Below are 16,307 nucleotides of genomic sequence, written 5' to 3' on the forward strand. Positions count from 1 at the left end.
AGAAATGTGGCAGCGCGTCATCAACACGCGTGTCGCGACGTGTCGCGTCATCAACACGCGTGTCGCGCCGTGTCGAGTCATCAACACGCGTGCCGTGCCGTGTCGAGTCATCAACACGCGTGTCGCGCCGTGTCGTGCCGTGTCGAGTCATTAACACGCGTGTCGCGCCGTGTCGTGCCGTGTCGAGTCATCAACACGCGTGTCGCGCCGTGTCGTGCCGTGTCGAGTCATCAACACGCGTGTCGCGTCGTGTCGAGTCATCAACACGCGTGTCGCGCCGTGTCGTGCCGTGTCGAGTCATCAACATGCGTGCCGTGTCGTGCGCTCCTCCCAGGCTCGCCTACAAGTACTCGCGGCTGGTGCAGAGCGCTTCATCGCGGGAGAGCGAGCTCCCTGCGGCCGACAGCTGTGCCATCATGGAGGGGGAGGAGGAGGACGTCATCTACACCAACAAGGACAAGTCCCTCTTCCACAAGCTCATGAACATGAAGGTGAGGACTCCCCCAGTAACTCCTCTGGAAAGTTGCCCGTTCCCCGCTGCTGCCCCACATTCTGCAGGGCAGCTCCTCCATAGTGGCGACCTGTGCAATAAACTAACATTTCCTGGTTAACTAACAAATCGCCCTTCTCTTTCCATATTTGCGGAGATCAATTGAGAATAATTGCTTGAAGCAAAAAAGAGGGGGTGTGAATTACGTTGATGTGCGGCCCACGTAGCTAAAGCAGACAGCCGAGGACTTAACACATTTGTAGTTTACTTCCAATGTTCCACTTAGAAGGGCCACCCTGCAGAGCTCCGTTCCCACAGTCGTCCGAGCTGTCGACTCCCTGCCCCAAGGTTAGGCTCAAGATCCTCCTTGTCTCTCTGCCTATGGGTATGTGGATCAAATAAATATGCCCACCACCGCCTAGAGATGTTGGTCATATTTAGAGGCGATGTCCATATAAGTGGTATTGTTCTTGTGATGCACACCACCTGGAGGGCGTCTTTCAACCTGATCTCGGTCAGAGGGCCAGGTCGCACAGAGGGTCGCACAGAGGGCTGTGTCTGAGACACTAACCTACAACTGCTGGGATGCTGGGCCTATCTCCACACATTTGTACTTCAACCGTGTTCGTTAATGTAGCACTGCTGCGTCGCTAACGGTGCGCTGGTGCATCACTAACGGTGCGACAGGCCACGTCTCCGTACGAGGGCAACCGCGAGGAACGGCTGGCGCTGGGCAAGACGGAGCTCAACTGACCGCCGTGTCTGCCGGCCTCCTCGGGTAGGAGACGGCACTCCAAGCGCCGCTCGTTAGCGCGCACCGCCCCACCCCCTTCGCTCACCGCACTCACTCACGTTACACTCATCTCTCGCCCACACCTCACCATCTTACACTGTAACGCACACGACAGTTTAAACAGTCTTCACCATGACCCACACCACCACACGCTACAGACAACTTCACCATGACTCACACCACCACACGCTACAGACAGCAGTCTTCACCATGACCCACACCACCACACGCTACAGACAACTTCACCATGACTCACACCACCACACGCTACAGACAACTTCACCATGACTCACACCACCACACTACAGACAGCTTCACCATGACTCACACCACCACACGCTACAGACAGCAGACTTCACCATAACCCACACCACCACACTACAGACAGCTTCACCATGACCCACACCACCACACTACAGACAGCTTCACCATGACCCACACCACCACACACTACAGACAGCAGCACGCATCACTATAGCTCAAACGGTTCACTCTGCATTTTAACTATCACCATGTCCCTGTGAACTATAGCCTCCACCACACGAGGGCATGGTTTAGTCTCCATTGTTGTAATAACCAAGTGAGTTAGTGCAAAGACTCTTCGTAAACCGGCTCTCAACTCGTTTAAAAGGGGCCACTCACAACTGCTTCCTGGTGTAGCGGTGAGCACACCGGACTCGAAATCCAGAGGGGGCCGGTTCCAACTCGTGGCGCGGCAGCAGTGGAAGCAGCGGTGCCGGTGTCGCGAAGCCACTTCTGGCCTCTGTCCACCCAGCAGAATACCGGAGCGCACTACGGTCAGTCAATCGATAGGTTGGGTGTGGTGTCTGGCTAGCTTGCAAGAGCAGGCCATATACCCTCCGCAGGGGCTCTCCAGTACTCCCGCAAGCGGGTGGGCCCTTCCGCCACCAGGAGCGCGAGCAAGGGATTTGAGGGCAGCACCTTTACCTGTTTTATGGCAATCCTATCCTCAGACCCCCGAATCATGAATGCATCCACCTGCCCAGCATCCAGAGCCATCCCCAGGGTTCGGTGAACCAGGGCGAGCGCCCCGGGCCCCGTGCTCTGACATCACGGTGGACTCCGATGCAATACTCCCGCTTTAGTTTGAAGGTGTGGCGGGGGGGGGGGGGTGATTCTCCCCGCGCCCCCCCCCCCCCCGTGGACGACCCTGCCAGCGTCCCACTGCCACCGCCGCTCACGTGGCGTGCGTTGTCCCTGTGTGCAGTTGACGGTGGGAAGCGACCAACGCAGCGACACCCGCGGAGCTGCAGGGAAGGGGGGGGGGCCCTGCCGCTGTGCTCCTCCCGCAAGCTCGCGAGCGTGCGGCCGATGGCGCCTATTGCGTTGAGCATTCGTACAGATTTCACCGTAACGGTTTTTGAACTACTGCGATAGTATTTTTATACGTCCGGTCATCGCGCACGTCCACAGCAGTGTCGTAAGAGCCGAGTCGCATGAGCCAGGCAGAGACGGGGGCCGCAAGCTGTGGGTTCAGAAACTCTCTTATCCGTGTGTTTGTTGGGGCTAAGCAGGTGATCCACATTTACCTTTGATTTGTAAATTGCTTGTGTTTTTTTTAAGTTATCCTCATGGTAAAAATGGTTAAGATGAATGCCAGGAAGGTGATTCTTGACAAGGCAAGTTCCGCAGATCCAGGGATTAGTCCACATGTTGTACCTGCGAGATAAGACACGGGTTACAAACTTCCTGTGATCACCAATTCTGTAGTCGCTCGATCCAGTACCAACAAACTGGATCGGCCGTCCCTTTGACAAGTAATTTGCATTCAGTAGCAGATGACGGTCGATGTGCTGTGCTGAGTCACTGCTTACTGGCTTGTGTGATGTCCGTGGGAGATGTGTGTATTTAATTTGTGAGCGTGCGTGTGTGCGTGTGCGTGTGCGTGCGTGCTATCGTATCGAGCCAACAATTGCAGCAATTCAAACCACAAAGCAAAAACTTTCAAGTGTATTTTTTATGGGGGGAAAATATTCACAATTCAATCATCTCTCTGGACTTTCTCTTCATGGTTTGTCATGTTCACAGTTTTCCTTTGGCTCGCACCGCCTTAATAACGCGCACAGGCAAATCTGTGAAGCGAATAATTATCAAAGTGTTGCCAAAGTTGCAAATGTTTTATTTAATTTATAAAGCATTACTTTTTCTGTTTTTGATGTTTAACCGGCACATCTTTTATAATTAATATTTTGTTTGATTTCAGCCCAAGGTAAATGAATAAAGCAAATGTTAAAACTAACTCGGTGTGCTTACTGTATATCCTATAGAGCAGTGTGGCTTCGAGAAGTTCCAAACGTTGTCTCGAGAGAGACTGGGTAATGCTATGCGTTGGCCATGTTTGTGTACAACAAATGTAACATTTGGACTCATTAACATCATAGTCAACCCAAATCAATAAAAACCCATCAACTCGCCTAAATTTGGCTGAATTCACATTTGGATGAACGCTGAATTTCTGGCAATTTTGTTGGGGATTTTTTTAATTTTAAGGCTCATCGGTAATATAATTGTTAGCAGGCTCTGAAAACACCCATCGTCATTTCTGTTAGGCATGACATTGATGCCTCGTGGCCTGGCCTGAAAGTCGGCGCACAGCTCTGCTATGAGCAGTTGGCCAAACGGATAGTACCAACATTCCACTCCACTGGGTGGGGGGGGGCCTTGCACCATCCTGGGCAAGCGTCCCACCGAGGACAACGGCCCACCTTGGGACGTGCGTGGGGCTGCCACCGGGGCCATGCCACGCACCTTGCTTGGTAGGCTGCAAGTTTTCCACTCCCCAACATGAATCTGTGAGTTGGAGTATCCATTGGGATCCCTCCCGACGCATTACAACCCCTCTCGTTCTGTTGGAGAGCGGCTCACAGAGGCTGGAGCTCTCGCTCACAGCCTCACCGACGGCCCTCGCCGTCGGTGAGGCTGTGATGGCGTTGGCAGAGGTGGCAACAATGTCGTACTTTACTGAACACATTTATGGGCCCCAAATGACTTTAGCCTGTACCTGGAGTGTTCTGCTCATCACACACAGCCGTTGTCAGACGCCTGTAACCTGTTAAAACAGTCGTGCATCTTCACGTTTATGTTGGCTGCGCCATATCATTTTGAGTGCTGATGTTATTTACTGTAATGTGAAGAAGCTACCTTGTGCATTGATTTTAGTGCCAGCCGAAGTTTGTTTACTTGTCTACATCGACGTTGTTTCTAAGTGCCTGTGATTTCGTAATAATTCGTGGTAACGTTCGTCAATGCAGGGGTGCTCAACAAAGGGTGTGCAGATCCCAAGAGGGGTCTGAGACATGGTTGAGGGATCTGCGGATGGCCATCTACACGTGCCGGGTTTGCTTGGTGCAGTTCTAAATTCCGTTGACGATAAACCAACAACCGCCATTCGCCACAAAGTAGCGGTGATGTCACCACGGCGATTGGACTCGGCGACCTGCACTTTTAGGTCAACGATATTACACTGCTGACACTCACTGTAACAAAACTATTCCAAGCAGAATGAAATCCAGGAAGTCATCCAGAATTCTGATTGTTATTCTGGCTTTCTGGATTTTTACAAAAATTGTTGGTGCGGTTTGAAGTTAAATCTCTTTTCATATTGCTAAATTTGTTTGAATTATTCTTAAACTTTCCAGCGAGCTGAAAGAAAAATTTGCGGATTAAACACTTCCACTTGTGAGTTTTATTTATTTCGCTATTGTCGGGTGGTGGAGGGTGAAAGGACAAACGTAGCCAGATCATTATTGCCTGGCCTAACCCAACAATTATAAATCAAATTTCGATTTAAAGCTTTCGTGACTGCAGGGATTCATCTTCTTGGTTCTTTCGGTAAAGTCACGTAGAATGGAAATAATAAAATAATAAAAATAAAACATAATAAAATAATTTTCACGACGTTTCAGCCACAACGCAAGCAGCCGTCCTACGTGATTTTACCGAAAGAACCAAGAAGGATTATAAATCAATTTGATGGTTTTCAGTTGAAGTGCTGGTCGGGGTTCAACTCCGCCTGTGATAAAATGAGTGCCGCTGTGTGTGACATTTAACGGTGGATGTTCTATTGATATCCCGTGCCCCTTGTGAACTTTCCACCACTGGCTTCGGGCCACTGATGCTGAACGCTGTGTGACGCTTACCTGAGCAGGGAGACACTGACTTGTGAGATGTGGGGAGCTGCCATTTATAGAGGGGCGCCTTGCACGATCGGGTTGAGGACCTCTGCACTCAAGACATTCCCTGCGCTCTGTCACCCTCTGTCATACCGGTCACGCAAGTCTCAACGCGCCTTTTGTCGATCACAATTGAGACTTGCTTCATGCGGGACACCGTGGCCTTGGGAGTGTTTGCTGTGCACCGAGCGTTGTCTGTGTGGCCGTTAATGGGACGTCGACAGCGGTTCCCTGTGGAGTACATTTTCGTCGAAAGAACGTGGAATTTGCACCAACGGGGATGAGCACAGCTAGGAACTCCGTATGAGCAGGGAGACCCTGGTGGAACGCGTTGGGGTGGGTGGGTGTGTGTGTGTGTTACTTGGGATCTGACCTCGGGTTTTCTCTGTGCAGGGCTTTTGTCTTTGGTTACCAAAACCAGTAGAGTAGCTGCAGTAAAAAAAATATAAACCAAAAAGTAACGTGTGAATTCGCTGTTCGGACGACGGTGCCTCTGTACCTTGTCGGCTCATGGAAGTCTTTTGACCATACTTCACGGTGCGGTCACTGTCAACTGAATAAAACCGAGTTGACCCAAGAATTCTTCAACTTGTTTTATGTAGAACTACTTTTGCAAACCCATAGCATGTCGGCACAGAGGCACACCGATAATGCTGTTCCATTTGTCATGTTTTTCCGTGTTCTTTCTTTTTCATTATTATTGGAAACCGCTTCTGTGTCAATATTTAGACAAAAAAATAAAATTGCGGATACAATTTTCATTTGGTCATTCCTTGTGAGAAATTATGCCAAAAACTGCCTTGCCGCCACAAGTTGCGCACGTGAGACATATATATTTGTATTTCATTCAGTAGAACTTGGAAGACTGTGGTCCTTAAGGCTCAATGGCTTTTCACTGAAATTATTTTCATTGATTTCTTCAAGCACCTTACTTGAATTTTGACAATTTAACATTCGGTTTATTGCACAAACATTAACTCTTTAAAAACATAGCGAGTCACATTTCTGCTGCACTGCTGATTTTGTTAACTCTTTACGTAAGCCATGATAGAATAATTTTTTGTGCTGTATTTTCTTGTCTTTAATTCATCGTAAACGTATACAAAAACAACTGTATGCTACATGTTCAGAAATTGTTGTGACTGCGTTCACTGGATTATATGACATGCACCTTTTCCCTTATTATTTTAAATAAAATGTAGTGTGTGAATCTTATAACCCAGGAGGTGTGTGCAAGGCCACACTTGTGCAACTTTATTGACACCAGCACAAGTTTGAGGTGCATATTCATTTCCAAAGCACTTTATAATCCAGAGAAGATGGTGTATGTTGTGTAAGATCCTTATGAATGTCGTTTATCAAATCAGAAAGCCATTGACAGCAGCTCGGTAAGTATACGTTTCAAGGGGCATATGGGTCAACATTTGTTTTTACATTTGTAACTTCACGTTCTTTTTTGTAGATTCATTACTTTTTGACTTTCAATAAAAAGTGCTTTTCTGAAAAAGTGAAAAAAAAATTTACATGTAAAACAAAATACTTCTGCCAACTCTCTGGAGTGCGATTCCGTTGGGCGTGTGGCCCCTATCAGGTGGATGTCTTCGGGAACAACGATCAGCAGTGTCCACCCAGCCACCCACAATGCACCCCATCCGGTCTCATCTCAGAATCTAATGCGAGACGGGGCCCATGTGAACGTGAACGCGCACTGCGCAATGGGAGTGGCGGGCAGCAGAGGGCAGCAGAGGGCAGGGCAGCGAAAGTCGCGGCCCTGCACCCCCTTGGCGACCCGCACCGAGCAGCAGGGCGAGGTGTGGCCACGTCAGGTTTCCCTGACGAGCCACAAGGCATGGGGAGGGGGCCCTCATCCAGCAGTGGATTGACAATGAGCTGTACACAGATATGGATAGACAGCAAATGTCTACAGGGCTGTGTACACTACCAACCTCTGGTTACCCTTACATCACAAGAGCGCAGTTCGTAGATCACGTGCAGCCATTTACTAGCCACCTGGCAAGAAAGAGGTGGACAATGGGTGCCAGTACAGCAAGTAGGTTGCCGATTTGTGCGTGTGCAACATGAGTGGCAGGTCGCATCTGAACTTGTCCGGGACCTACCATAGGTAAACTCGGCCTTAAATGAGTGTGGAAATTGTGTACCGGTGGTGACGTTAACCCTTGGGTTGGTGACCGCGCTGACCGTGGTGGTGGTGCTGGTGGTAGTGCTGGTGGTGGTGCTGGTGGTGCTGACCGCGCTGACCGTGGTGGTGGTGCTGGTGGTGCTGGTGGTAGTGCTGGTGGTGCTGGTGGTAGTGCTGGTGGTGGTGCTGGTCGTGCTGGTGGTGCTGGTGGTGCTGGTGGTAGTGCTGGTGGTAGTGGTGGTGCTGGTGGTAGTGCTGGTGGTGCTGGTGGTAGTGCTGGTGGTAGTGCTGGTGGTGCTGGTGGTAGTGCTGGTGGTGCTGGTGGTGCTGCTGGTAGTGCTGGTGGTGGTGCTGGTGGTGCTGCTGGTGGTGCTGGTGGTAGTGCTGCTGGTGGTGCTGGTGGTAGTGCTGGTGGTGCTGGTGGTAGTGCTGGTGGTGCTGGTGGTGCTGGTGGTAGTGCTGGTGGTGCTGGTGGTGCTGGTGGTGGTGCTGGTGGTGCTGGTGGTGGTGCTGCTGGTAGTGCTGGTGGTGGTGCTGGTGGTGCTGGTGGTGGTGCTGGTGGTGGTGCTGGTGGTGGTGCTGGTGGTAGTGCTGGTGGTGCTGGTGGTAGTGCTGGTGGTGCTGGTGGTGCTGGTGGTAGTGCTGGTGTTGCTGGTGGTGCTGGTGGTGGTGCTGGTGGTGCTGCTGGTGGTGCTGCTGGTAGTGCTGGTGGTGGTGCTGGTGGTGCTGCTGGTGGTGCTGGTGGTAGTGCTGGTGGTGCTGGTGGTGGTGCTGGTGGTAGTGCTGGTGGTGGTGCTGGTGGTGGTGCTGGTGCTGGTGGTAGTGCTGGTGGTGGTGCTGGTGGTGCTGGTGGTGCTGGTGGTGCTGACCTTCATAGGCGCTCAGTGACGGGGCTTTCCCCGACAACTTCGTGGACAAACAGCGGATCGCTGTCCGTGTTCCCCAGCGTGTGCAGCTCTTCTCTCTAACACTTAACTCGAATTTGGGGAACATTGGCCACATTAATCTGACAACGTTGCTACAAATGACAGCCATTACGTATCATTCACAGCCTCCACAGAGCTGCTGAATCAAAGGGACAGTACTAGTATCGTGTTTCCCCGTCCCGCGGTCTCGTGTTCTCGCTCTCCGATGATCTCTCTCCTGTCTCTCTGCCCCCCTCCCCCCGTCTCTGTCTCTCACTCTCAAAGTGTTTCTGGGGTTTCTGTGGCCGCCTCACATTGTGCTTTAAATTCATTTTCAAAATAAATAAATGACAAGGTTCTAATAACGATTCACAATCACCAGGTTATTTAAAGAATATAATTGGCTTTCCAGTGACTAGACATGAAAACCAGCCCATACTAATTAAAATGGGAAGATATTTCATGTTTTGGTAGTTACCGGCACATGTCTGTGCAGCGTGCACATTCAACACGGGATCGTGCGTTGCGCAATTGTTTTATGCGCTCACGCACTTTTCCCCCAGTTTATGGGACATCTGGTCAAGTCGAATGTGAAGGTGCCAGTGGTAGAAATTCCACGTTGCCATGGTGGGAACTACACCCGCGGACACTGCAAAATGTAACCTGTTGGAGATGACAAGTCGAGTTTCCTCTCAACCATATTAAACGGTGCAGCTGGTTATGTATTTCCTCTTCTGTTTACAACAATATTTATACCTTCAAATCGTGCATCTATTTCCCATTTTTATTCCGAATTATTTGCGTTTTGTCCCCGTTCTCCCTTGAAGCAGAGACTTTCTTTCTCAACGGGCTTGCAGCTGCTAAATGAAGGACATTGCGACCATATCACTTGAGTGTTGTCCCTGTGCATCGCTCCACGGCCTCGAAGCTATGGTCACATTGCACTCTTCACAAATCTTGCGACATACATCTGGCCACCATCTTCAGTTTTCTCCGCTGCCATTCTTATTCTTCTTCTTGCTTCCCCGTCTCATCAATTCCTTCACCAAGCCGGGCGACGTGAAATCCATCCCAGCAGATAAGGACACCCTCACCCCCCTCCCCCACCACATCAGCTCCATCGCATCGCATTAAAAATGTACCGTGGCACAACCGCGCGGATCATCTCGGGGAAGCGTCGCATACCCCCCCAGCGTTCGTGTCGCTACCTAATTAGTCTAATTAACCCGAATCCCCTGGTCGTCGGACGCCTCGAAGTGTCGCTCGGGCTGCCTGCGCCTCTCGACGGCCGTGGCTGTCGCCTTCAAGGGCCTCGCCGCCCGGAGCTGCCGGTGGCCTCGTCGTGAGTGTGGCCTGGCGGCCTGCGGCGGCAGCGACAGCAGCAGGAGGAGGAGCAGCAGCAGCAGGAGCAGCAGGAGCAGCAGGAGCAGCAGCAGCAGGAGCAGCAGGAGCAGCAGGAGCAGCAGGAGGAGCAGCAGCAGCAGGAGCAGCAGCAGGAGCAGCAGCAGCAGGAGCAGCAGGAGCAGCAGGAGCAGCAGGAGCAGCAGCAGGAGCAGCAGCAGCAGGAGCAGCAGGAGCAGCAGGAGCAGCAGCAGCAGGAGGAGCAGGAACAGCAGCAGCAGGAGGAGGAGGGCCTCGACTCGCATGCCGGTTCCAGCGCCGCCTTCTCTCGAATCGTTTTCTTTCCAGTGAAGTTTGTCAGTGCAACTCGGTGTTATTATTATTATTATTTGACCTCCGCCGAGAGAAATGTACAGAAGCAGCTGATCCAGCGTGGACTTGTCATCTGGTACATTCGTATGTGGACCGCGTCTTCATGCTGCTTGCCGAAAATGCTCCTTCAAGCGAGTCTTGAAGAGTTGACTGGAGGCTGGCGCGCTGCTTCCCCGCTCTCGGTGCGCGGCCCCCGCTGGCTCCGTCCGTCTCCAAGCGAGCCGAGTGCCGCCGGCTGATCCCACGGCGCAGCGGGGAGAGGCGTCGATGCTGGGCCGCCCACGCCGGCACGCCCCGGAGGCAGAGTCGCGGTGGGGCGCCCGCAGCGATGGGCGCCTACCACGGCAAGAAGGGCCAGGAGCGTAAGGGGAGAGAGGCGTCTGCGAGGAGGAGGGGCGGCTTCACTGCCGACCTTCTCACCCTGCAGATCTCCGCGTTCCACCACGGTGGAGCCGCAGGGCCTCGGATAGCCCCCAGGAAACCTCTGCGGAAGGAAATCTCCAAAATGCCAATCATCGCCGAGGAAGATGAGAACAAGGTAACTTAATGTATACAAATACAATTTCCATAATATTGATTTCAAATATGCCAGATTATAGTCCAGCGTCGTTAGTTTTGCTCGGCATGCAGAGGTAGATGTGCAGCAGTGTCCCTGAGCTTCCTCCGTCAGCTGAGGAGCCACCTGCCACTATGGAGAAGAATCCAGCAGTGATGTCACAGGCCAGACATACTTTGTAAGGGCTGTCTTACCACACACACACACTGCTAGGACTGTGTACCGCAGCTGAGTATGTCTTTTATTGTGGTTCACTCTTCATGTCCGCCAACATTTTCCTAAACTCTGCTCATCTCACTCAAACGCAGCACGGGAGTGAATTTGCTTAGAGGCTGTGCATGTGAGTGAGGGCTTCCATCTCATCTAAAGTCACACATCAAGGTTTAAGACTCGGGATTCGTAGAATAAAATCCAAATATAAGTTGACGGTGTTTTGTGCAGTAGTCGGTCACTGGCCTGGCCCCTCCGAACTGTGCCACCGCTGAGACCCAAAGGCCTCCCCGCATTCTCCTGAACACGACTCGTCGGCATCTGAGAGCTTTGAGTCGGCTGCTGATGGTTCAGTTGGTGATGATGGTTCAGTTGGTGATGATGGTTCAGTGGTGATGATGATTCAGTCGGTGATGATGGTTCAGTTGGTGATGATGGTTCAGTTGGTGATGATGGTTAAATGCAGAGGACATCAGCCCCTCGGTCCACCCGATAACATTCACACCGACTCTGAGCCTCAGGAATTAACAGATGCCTAATAATTCTACAGATGGCTTAGTCTGGCCTAGCCTCAGGAATTATTATTATTCAAAGGTGCCTTTGTATGGTTTCGAACCTTAACCATTAACACCGAAGCCTAAGAATCCTACAGGTGTCTTAGTCTGACTCGATGTTCTGTTGCGTAGCTTGATGTATGCGATAATTATGCAAATGGTAAGTATACAAAAACCGGTTACAAACTGGTTACCGGTTTGCCGCACTTCGACAAATGTCGACCAACGATCTCCCGTGGTGTCAATGTCTCGCTCGCTAAACTTGCAAATCACCCAGGGGTGTGAGAACCCATGACCCCGCACGGCATTTGAAACAATTCTGTTCCAATCTTTATTCTGTTCCAATCTTGATTCTGTTACATTTCTTAAATCGGTGCTGTCATTTTACTCCTCAAAAACCAAATGGAAACGGTGAACGGTTCCCGAGCGTCGGAACCTGTAAACTATTCTAGAAACGGTTACCGGTTATCACTGATCAACTCCCTCCCGGCCTCGTGCGGTGACTCTCCGTCCGGCACGAGGTTGTCGCCGAATCGTCGCGTGAGGGTCGCCGGGCGGGTTGTTCACGGCCGCGTGTGTCCACGAGAGGGCAGCAGAACTACAACACCAACATCGCGCTCGCCAAGCTTGTGCTGCGGTCGTTACGGTCGAAACGTCGTGGGTTTTTGTCTTTCTTAAAAAAATATATTTTATTTTTATTACCGAAAGAGCCAGAATAAGTCTACCTTATAGACTGCCATATCGCTCACTCAGTTTAATAACCATTGCTACAGTCTACATTATAGACTGCCAGTACACTCACCATACTTAGTAACCAGGCTACAGTCTACATTATAGACTGCCAGTACACTCACTCCGATTAAGAACCAAGCAAGTCTACATTATTTTATTTTTTTATTCACTTTATTATTTGTATTATTATGTTTCTATCTACGTGGCTTTACTGAAAGAACCAAGAACAGGGTGAGGGGCCTTCCACGTTCTGGGGAAGGCCTCTGTGTGACGAGGCGTCACTGAGTGAGTGGGGTCACGGATCCCTGGGTCTGATCACCATTAAAACAAAAGTTGGTCACATTCTTTGTCGATTCATTACAAAGCTTCCAAAAACATTAATTCAACAAAAACACGCTTTGTAAGTTCAAATGTTGCAACGCATGCTTGTTATGGCAGTCGCTGTACAGCAATAGGGTGCACAGCTTAAATTAATGCATAAAAAACAGCATTCCAAATATGAATATTGCAAAGCGTTACTGTGCTCAACTAAGCATGGGGCAGTGCTCGTCTTCGTTGCTGGCCCTGGTACAACAGAGGAAATTCCACATTCTCATGGCGGGGTCTGGTCGTTTTTCCATATGAACCTTTTGGCGGGACCCGGGGTCCCGCCATAAGCTTCAATTATAACCACTTCATAATTATGATAACCACTTCATAATTACGATAACCACTTTATAATTATGATAACCACTTCATAATTATGATAACCACTTCATAATTACGATAACCACTTTATAATTATGATAACCACTTCATAATTATGATAACCACTTCATAATTACGATAACCACTTCATAATATTCCTCATTTGATTGAATCTAGAAAAATGTTAATCGCCTCCAGAAAGATGTGCCTGAGGTAATATTATTGAGAATATAAACTTCTCTACACAAGAATGATACTGCACCGTACTGTATATCTTGCACACACACACACATCAGCGGCCTTTTGGGAGTGTATAATTGCAACAGCATCGCTTCAGTTCCAAGCAGACAACTCTGGACCAGGATCGGTTTCGACACACAGTGTCTCATCAGCAGAGTCGCGCCCGCTTGAATCAATGCTGGTGAACTAGCAGCTGTTGCAGTCAAGGGGCCCAGTGTTTAAGACCGTGGGTCCCAGTCTGACGTACAATGGTATAACCCAAACAAATCCCATCGCCTCAGCGGGCTGTCAGCCGGCGAAGAATCAAAGACACTTCGACAAACGTGTGAACAGAAACGCCACGAGAACAGCAAACGTGGGTCCGTCGGGGATTCGCCCAATCGTTTCTGCGGGCTGGATGGACGAGCAACGTCCCTGCAGGTGCACAGAGCCCGGCAGTGAAGCCACACAGAGGAGGAGGGCTTCAATGACAACCAACAGTGCTGCAGCCACAGCCGTCGCCATGGGACGGCATCCGGACGCTCGTCGACGGAGTCGCTGTGAGTCGCTGCGGCTCCCCTCGAGAGATTTTACAGCACAAATCTCTGGCGCCAGCTTTGCCTTTTTGGACATAAATCTGTCCGCACAGAAGAGGCAGATAAGCCCCCATCGATTCGACACAAATCAGCATAATTTACAGAGCCATCTCATGCACAACTCGAAACACGCTCCCTCACCATGTCTCCACCTGTGCAGGCGATGCAATGTCGCCACTCCTATCTCCCGGCGTGGCGGTTGAAACAAAGAGAAACTCGGGGGGGGGGGTCTTTTACCCCCCCCCCCCACCCCCGTCTCTGTCTACCCAGCAGGTAGACGCTACACCAGTGAGTTTATCGGCAGGTTGTGTGTGTGTAGTGGGGTGAATAGTGGATATTCTCACCTCTTTCAAGACGTCTGGCCGCGTGTAAGAACTCGGCCACGTCGCCTCGAGAGGGGCTTGCGAGTGGAAGCCGCTGACCAGCAGCGGCGTGGGGTGATTGGTTGCTCGGCTCCACGTCCATCTGTCATACTGGATGCAGACGGCACCTGGGCCGGAATGAAACATGTGGCCAATTGCCTATAGGCTGGGAGTTCCCATGACTGGCTGTGGATTCCCTGTATATATGCACGTGTGTGTGTGATGACGAGCCGTGCCGTGTGGTCACACTTGGGGGGGTCCATGCGTGTATGCGTCTCTACAGATTTGGCACTAATAAACAACAGCAAAATCCACACACAGCCCCACTCAAACATGCAGGAGTACAGGATTAAATAACTCTTGCGTGACCTTGTTTAAGGCCTGTTCCCATTCCAGTCTTCTTAAACAGTTACGTTGGACCAGCTGCCTTAGCCCTCCGAATGTCTGTTCACACAATGAGAAGACAGACGCGTTCACATTTTAGTCAGACACTCTGCATGATAAATCCTGGAATGCATTCAAAAATGTTCAAACGTTGATTACTCATTGCACGCACAGTGAATGGTTGTCTGACCCTCGCCCACCAACACTACCTCTGTAAACCTCAACATTTTTTTCTAAGAAAGCCATTCAGCTCAAATGTTGAGATCTTACTTTCCCTCTGATGAAGGAAAAGAAAACACAATTGTTGTTTTTAATTTTAAAATAATATTTCTGGTGATATATAGACAACTTCTTCCCCCCCCCCCCTCTGTGTTGTTTATCGCATCCTCTGTCTATGTTCTCAATTGGCTGCTTCTTAAAAGCCATAATGTGCATGGCGCACATGTCTGTGAGTAGGTCAAGGGACGTGTTAGGGCAACATAAACCACTTTACAGAGCAGGCGTATGCATTAGCGTCAGCAGACGGCGGTTTAAGGCGGCAGTAATGTCAGAGTCGGAGCCGGAGCGAGCAACTAGAAAAAACACAACAACTTACTGCTGTTCTGAGAATCCACGTGTGTTTGGAAGATGATAATTAATTTGTGTATCGCATCATTCCTCCAAAATTGCATCTCGCAACGCTCTGCGAGAGAGAAGTAATAAAAATAACTAAATATTGCGTTTCGCAAGCCACAGCGCACCCAAACTAAGGTTCGTTAAATGAATGGCCGTACTTGAATGAGACTTTAATAGTGTAAGGGACTTAATACGAAGCCAGGCATGGCATGAACACATCGGGTACACGACTTGGAAGTCAGGAAGAGACGAGAGCTGAGTTTAAGACGGAACCAGGAGGCGGCGTTCCCAACGGGCAGGGCGACTGAGACGGGGACATTGCAGCCGCACCCACAGGCGGGTGGCCAAGCTGGTGGGACACCTCCAGTCACGTGGTGGGACATCGTGAGAGGCGTTGCGGGTCAGGTGTCGACTGTCCACAACAGTTGTGAGATCGGGCAGCAGGAAGGAAGTGACGGCCAGGGTGTTGGTGGCATCAACAGCGCTGACCGTGATGCCCCCTTCCCTGGGTCGCATTGCTTTAATATTGCGCCGTGTCACCTTGCGAGATGTTAAATGGCTGCGTTAAACTTTGATGGCCGCGACAAAAGGCGGCTATCCATCATGGGCCTGCACACGCGGATGCCAGAGCAATGGAAGAGGCAAAACAAGAACCCTGCGCCTCTATTAATGGCTGCATTATTGAAGGGGGCCGAGTGGACATTTGATGCCGGTGTGAAATTTAGCTGCACACAGCGTCCGTTATGAGTGCTGCTGCCCCCCCCCCCACCGTGACGCAGAGGCGGACACAGGCGGCGCAATTAGCAATCATCTTACACGCGCCAAGTCTGTGTCTCAATGGGTCACCCTCTCGCTGTGTGTGTGTGTGTGCTTCAGGGCTTGTTTGGCGATCTGTTTGTCCGCCGTCTGCCTGCGCGGCACCGCAGGCGCTGGGGGGGGGGCTCCGTGTTTGTCTTCGCGTGCGCAGTCGGTGTCCCTGCCAGGACGTGGGTGCTGAACAAGCAGACAGACAGACACCCACGCTTCGACGTCACGGTGGTGTCAGATGTCATACTCCCGGTTTAGTTTGAAGGCGTCGGGAGACCAACAATTGTGTTTGCCCCGTGTCCCGCATCCCTCCCATTGATGGGCCTAGGCACAGCTGTCTTCTGCATTGGT

General features: G+C 50.9%; 1 protein-coding gene across 1 annotated transcript in view; it reads left to right on the forward strand.

Moving 5' to 3' along the window:
• Positions 1-5,864, forward strand: part of LOC144943779 (endosome/lysosome-associated apoptosis and autophagy regulator family member 2-like) — a 53,217-nt gene extending 47,353 nt beyond the window's left edge. The window contains exons 21-23 of the mRNA XM_078871609.1: positions 335-491; positions 1,178-1,268; positions 2,512-5,864. Of these exons, the coding sequence (XP_078727735.1) occupies positions 335-491; positions 1,178-1,243 (223 nt within the window). The 3' untranslated portion in view covers positions 1,244-1,268; positions 2,512-5,864. The remainder of the gene's footprint in view (positions 1-334; positions 492-1,177; positions 1,269-2,511) is intronic.
• Positions 5,865-16,307: the final 10,443 nt, after the last annotated feature.

The sequence above is a fragment of the Lampetra fluviatilis genome, chromosome 32 (genome assembly GCF_964198595.1).
Source record: "Lampetra fluviatilis chromosome 32, kcLamFluv1.1, whole genome shotgun sequence".
NCBI lineage: Eukaryota > Metazoa > Chordata > Hyperoartia > Petromyzontiformes > Petromyzontidae > Lampetra > Lampetra fluviatilis.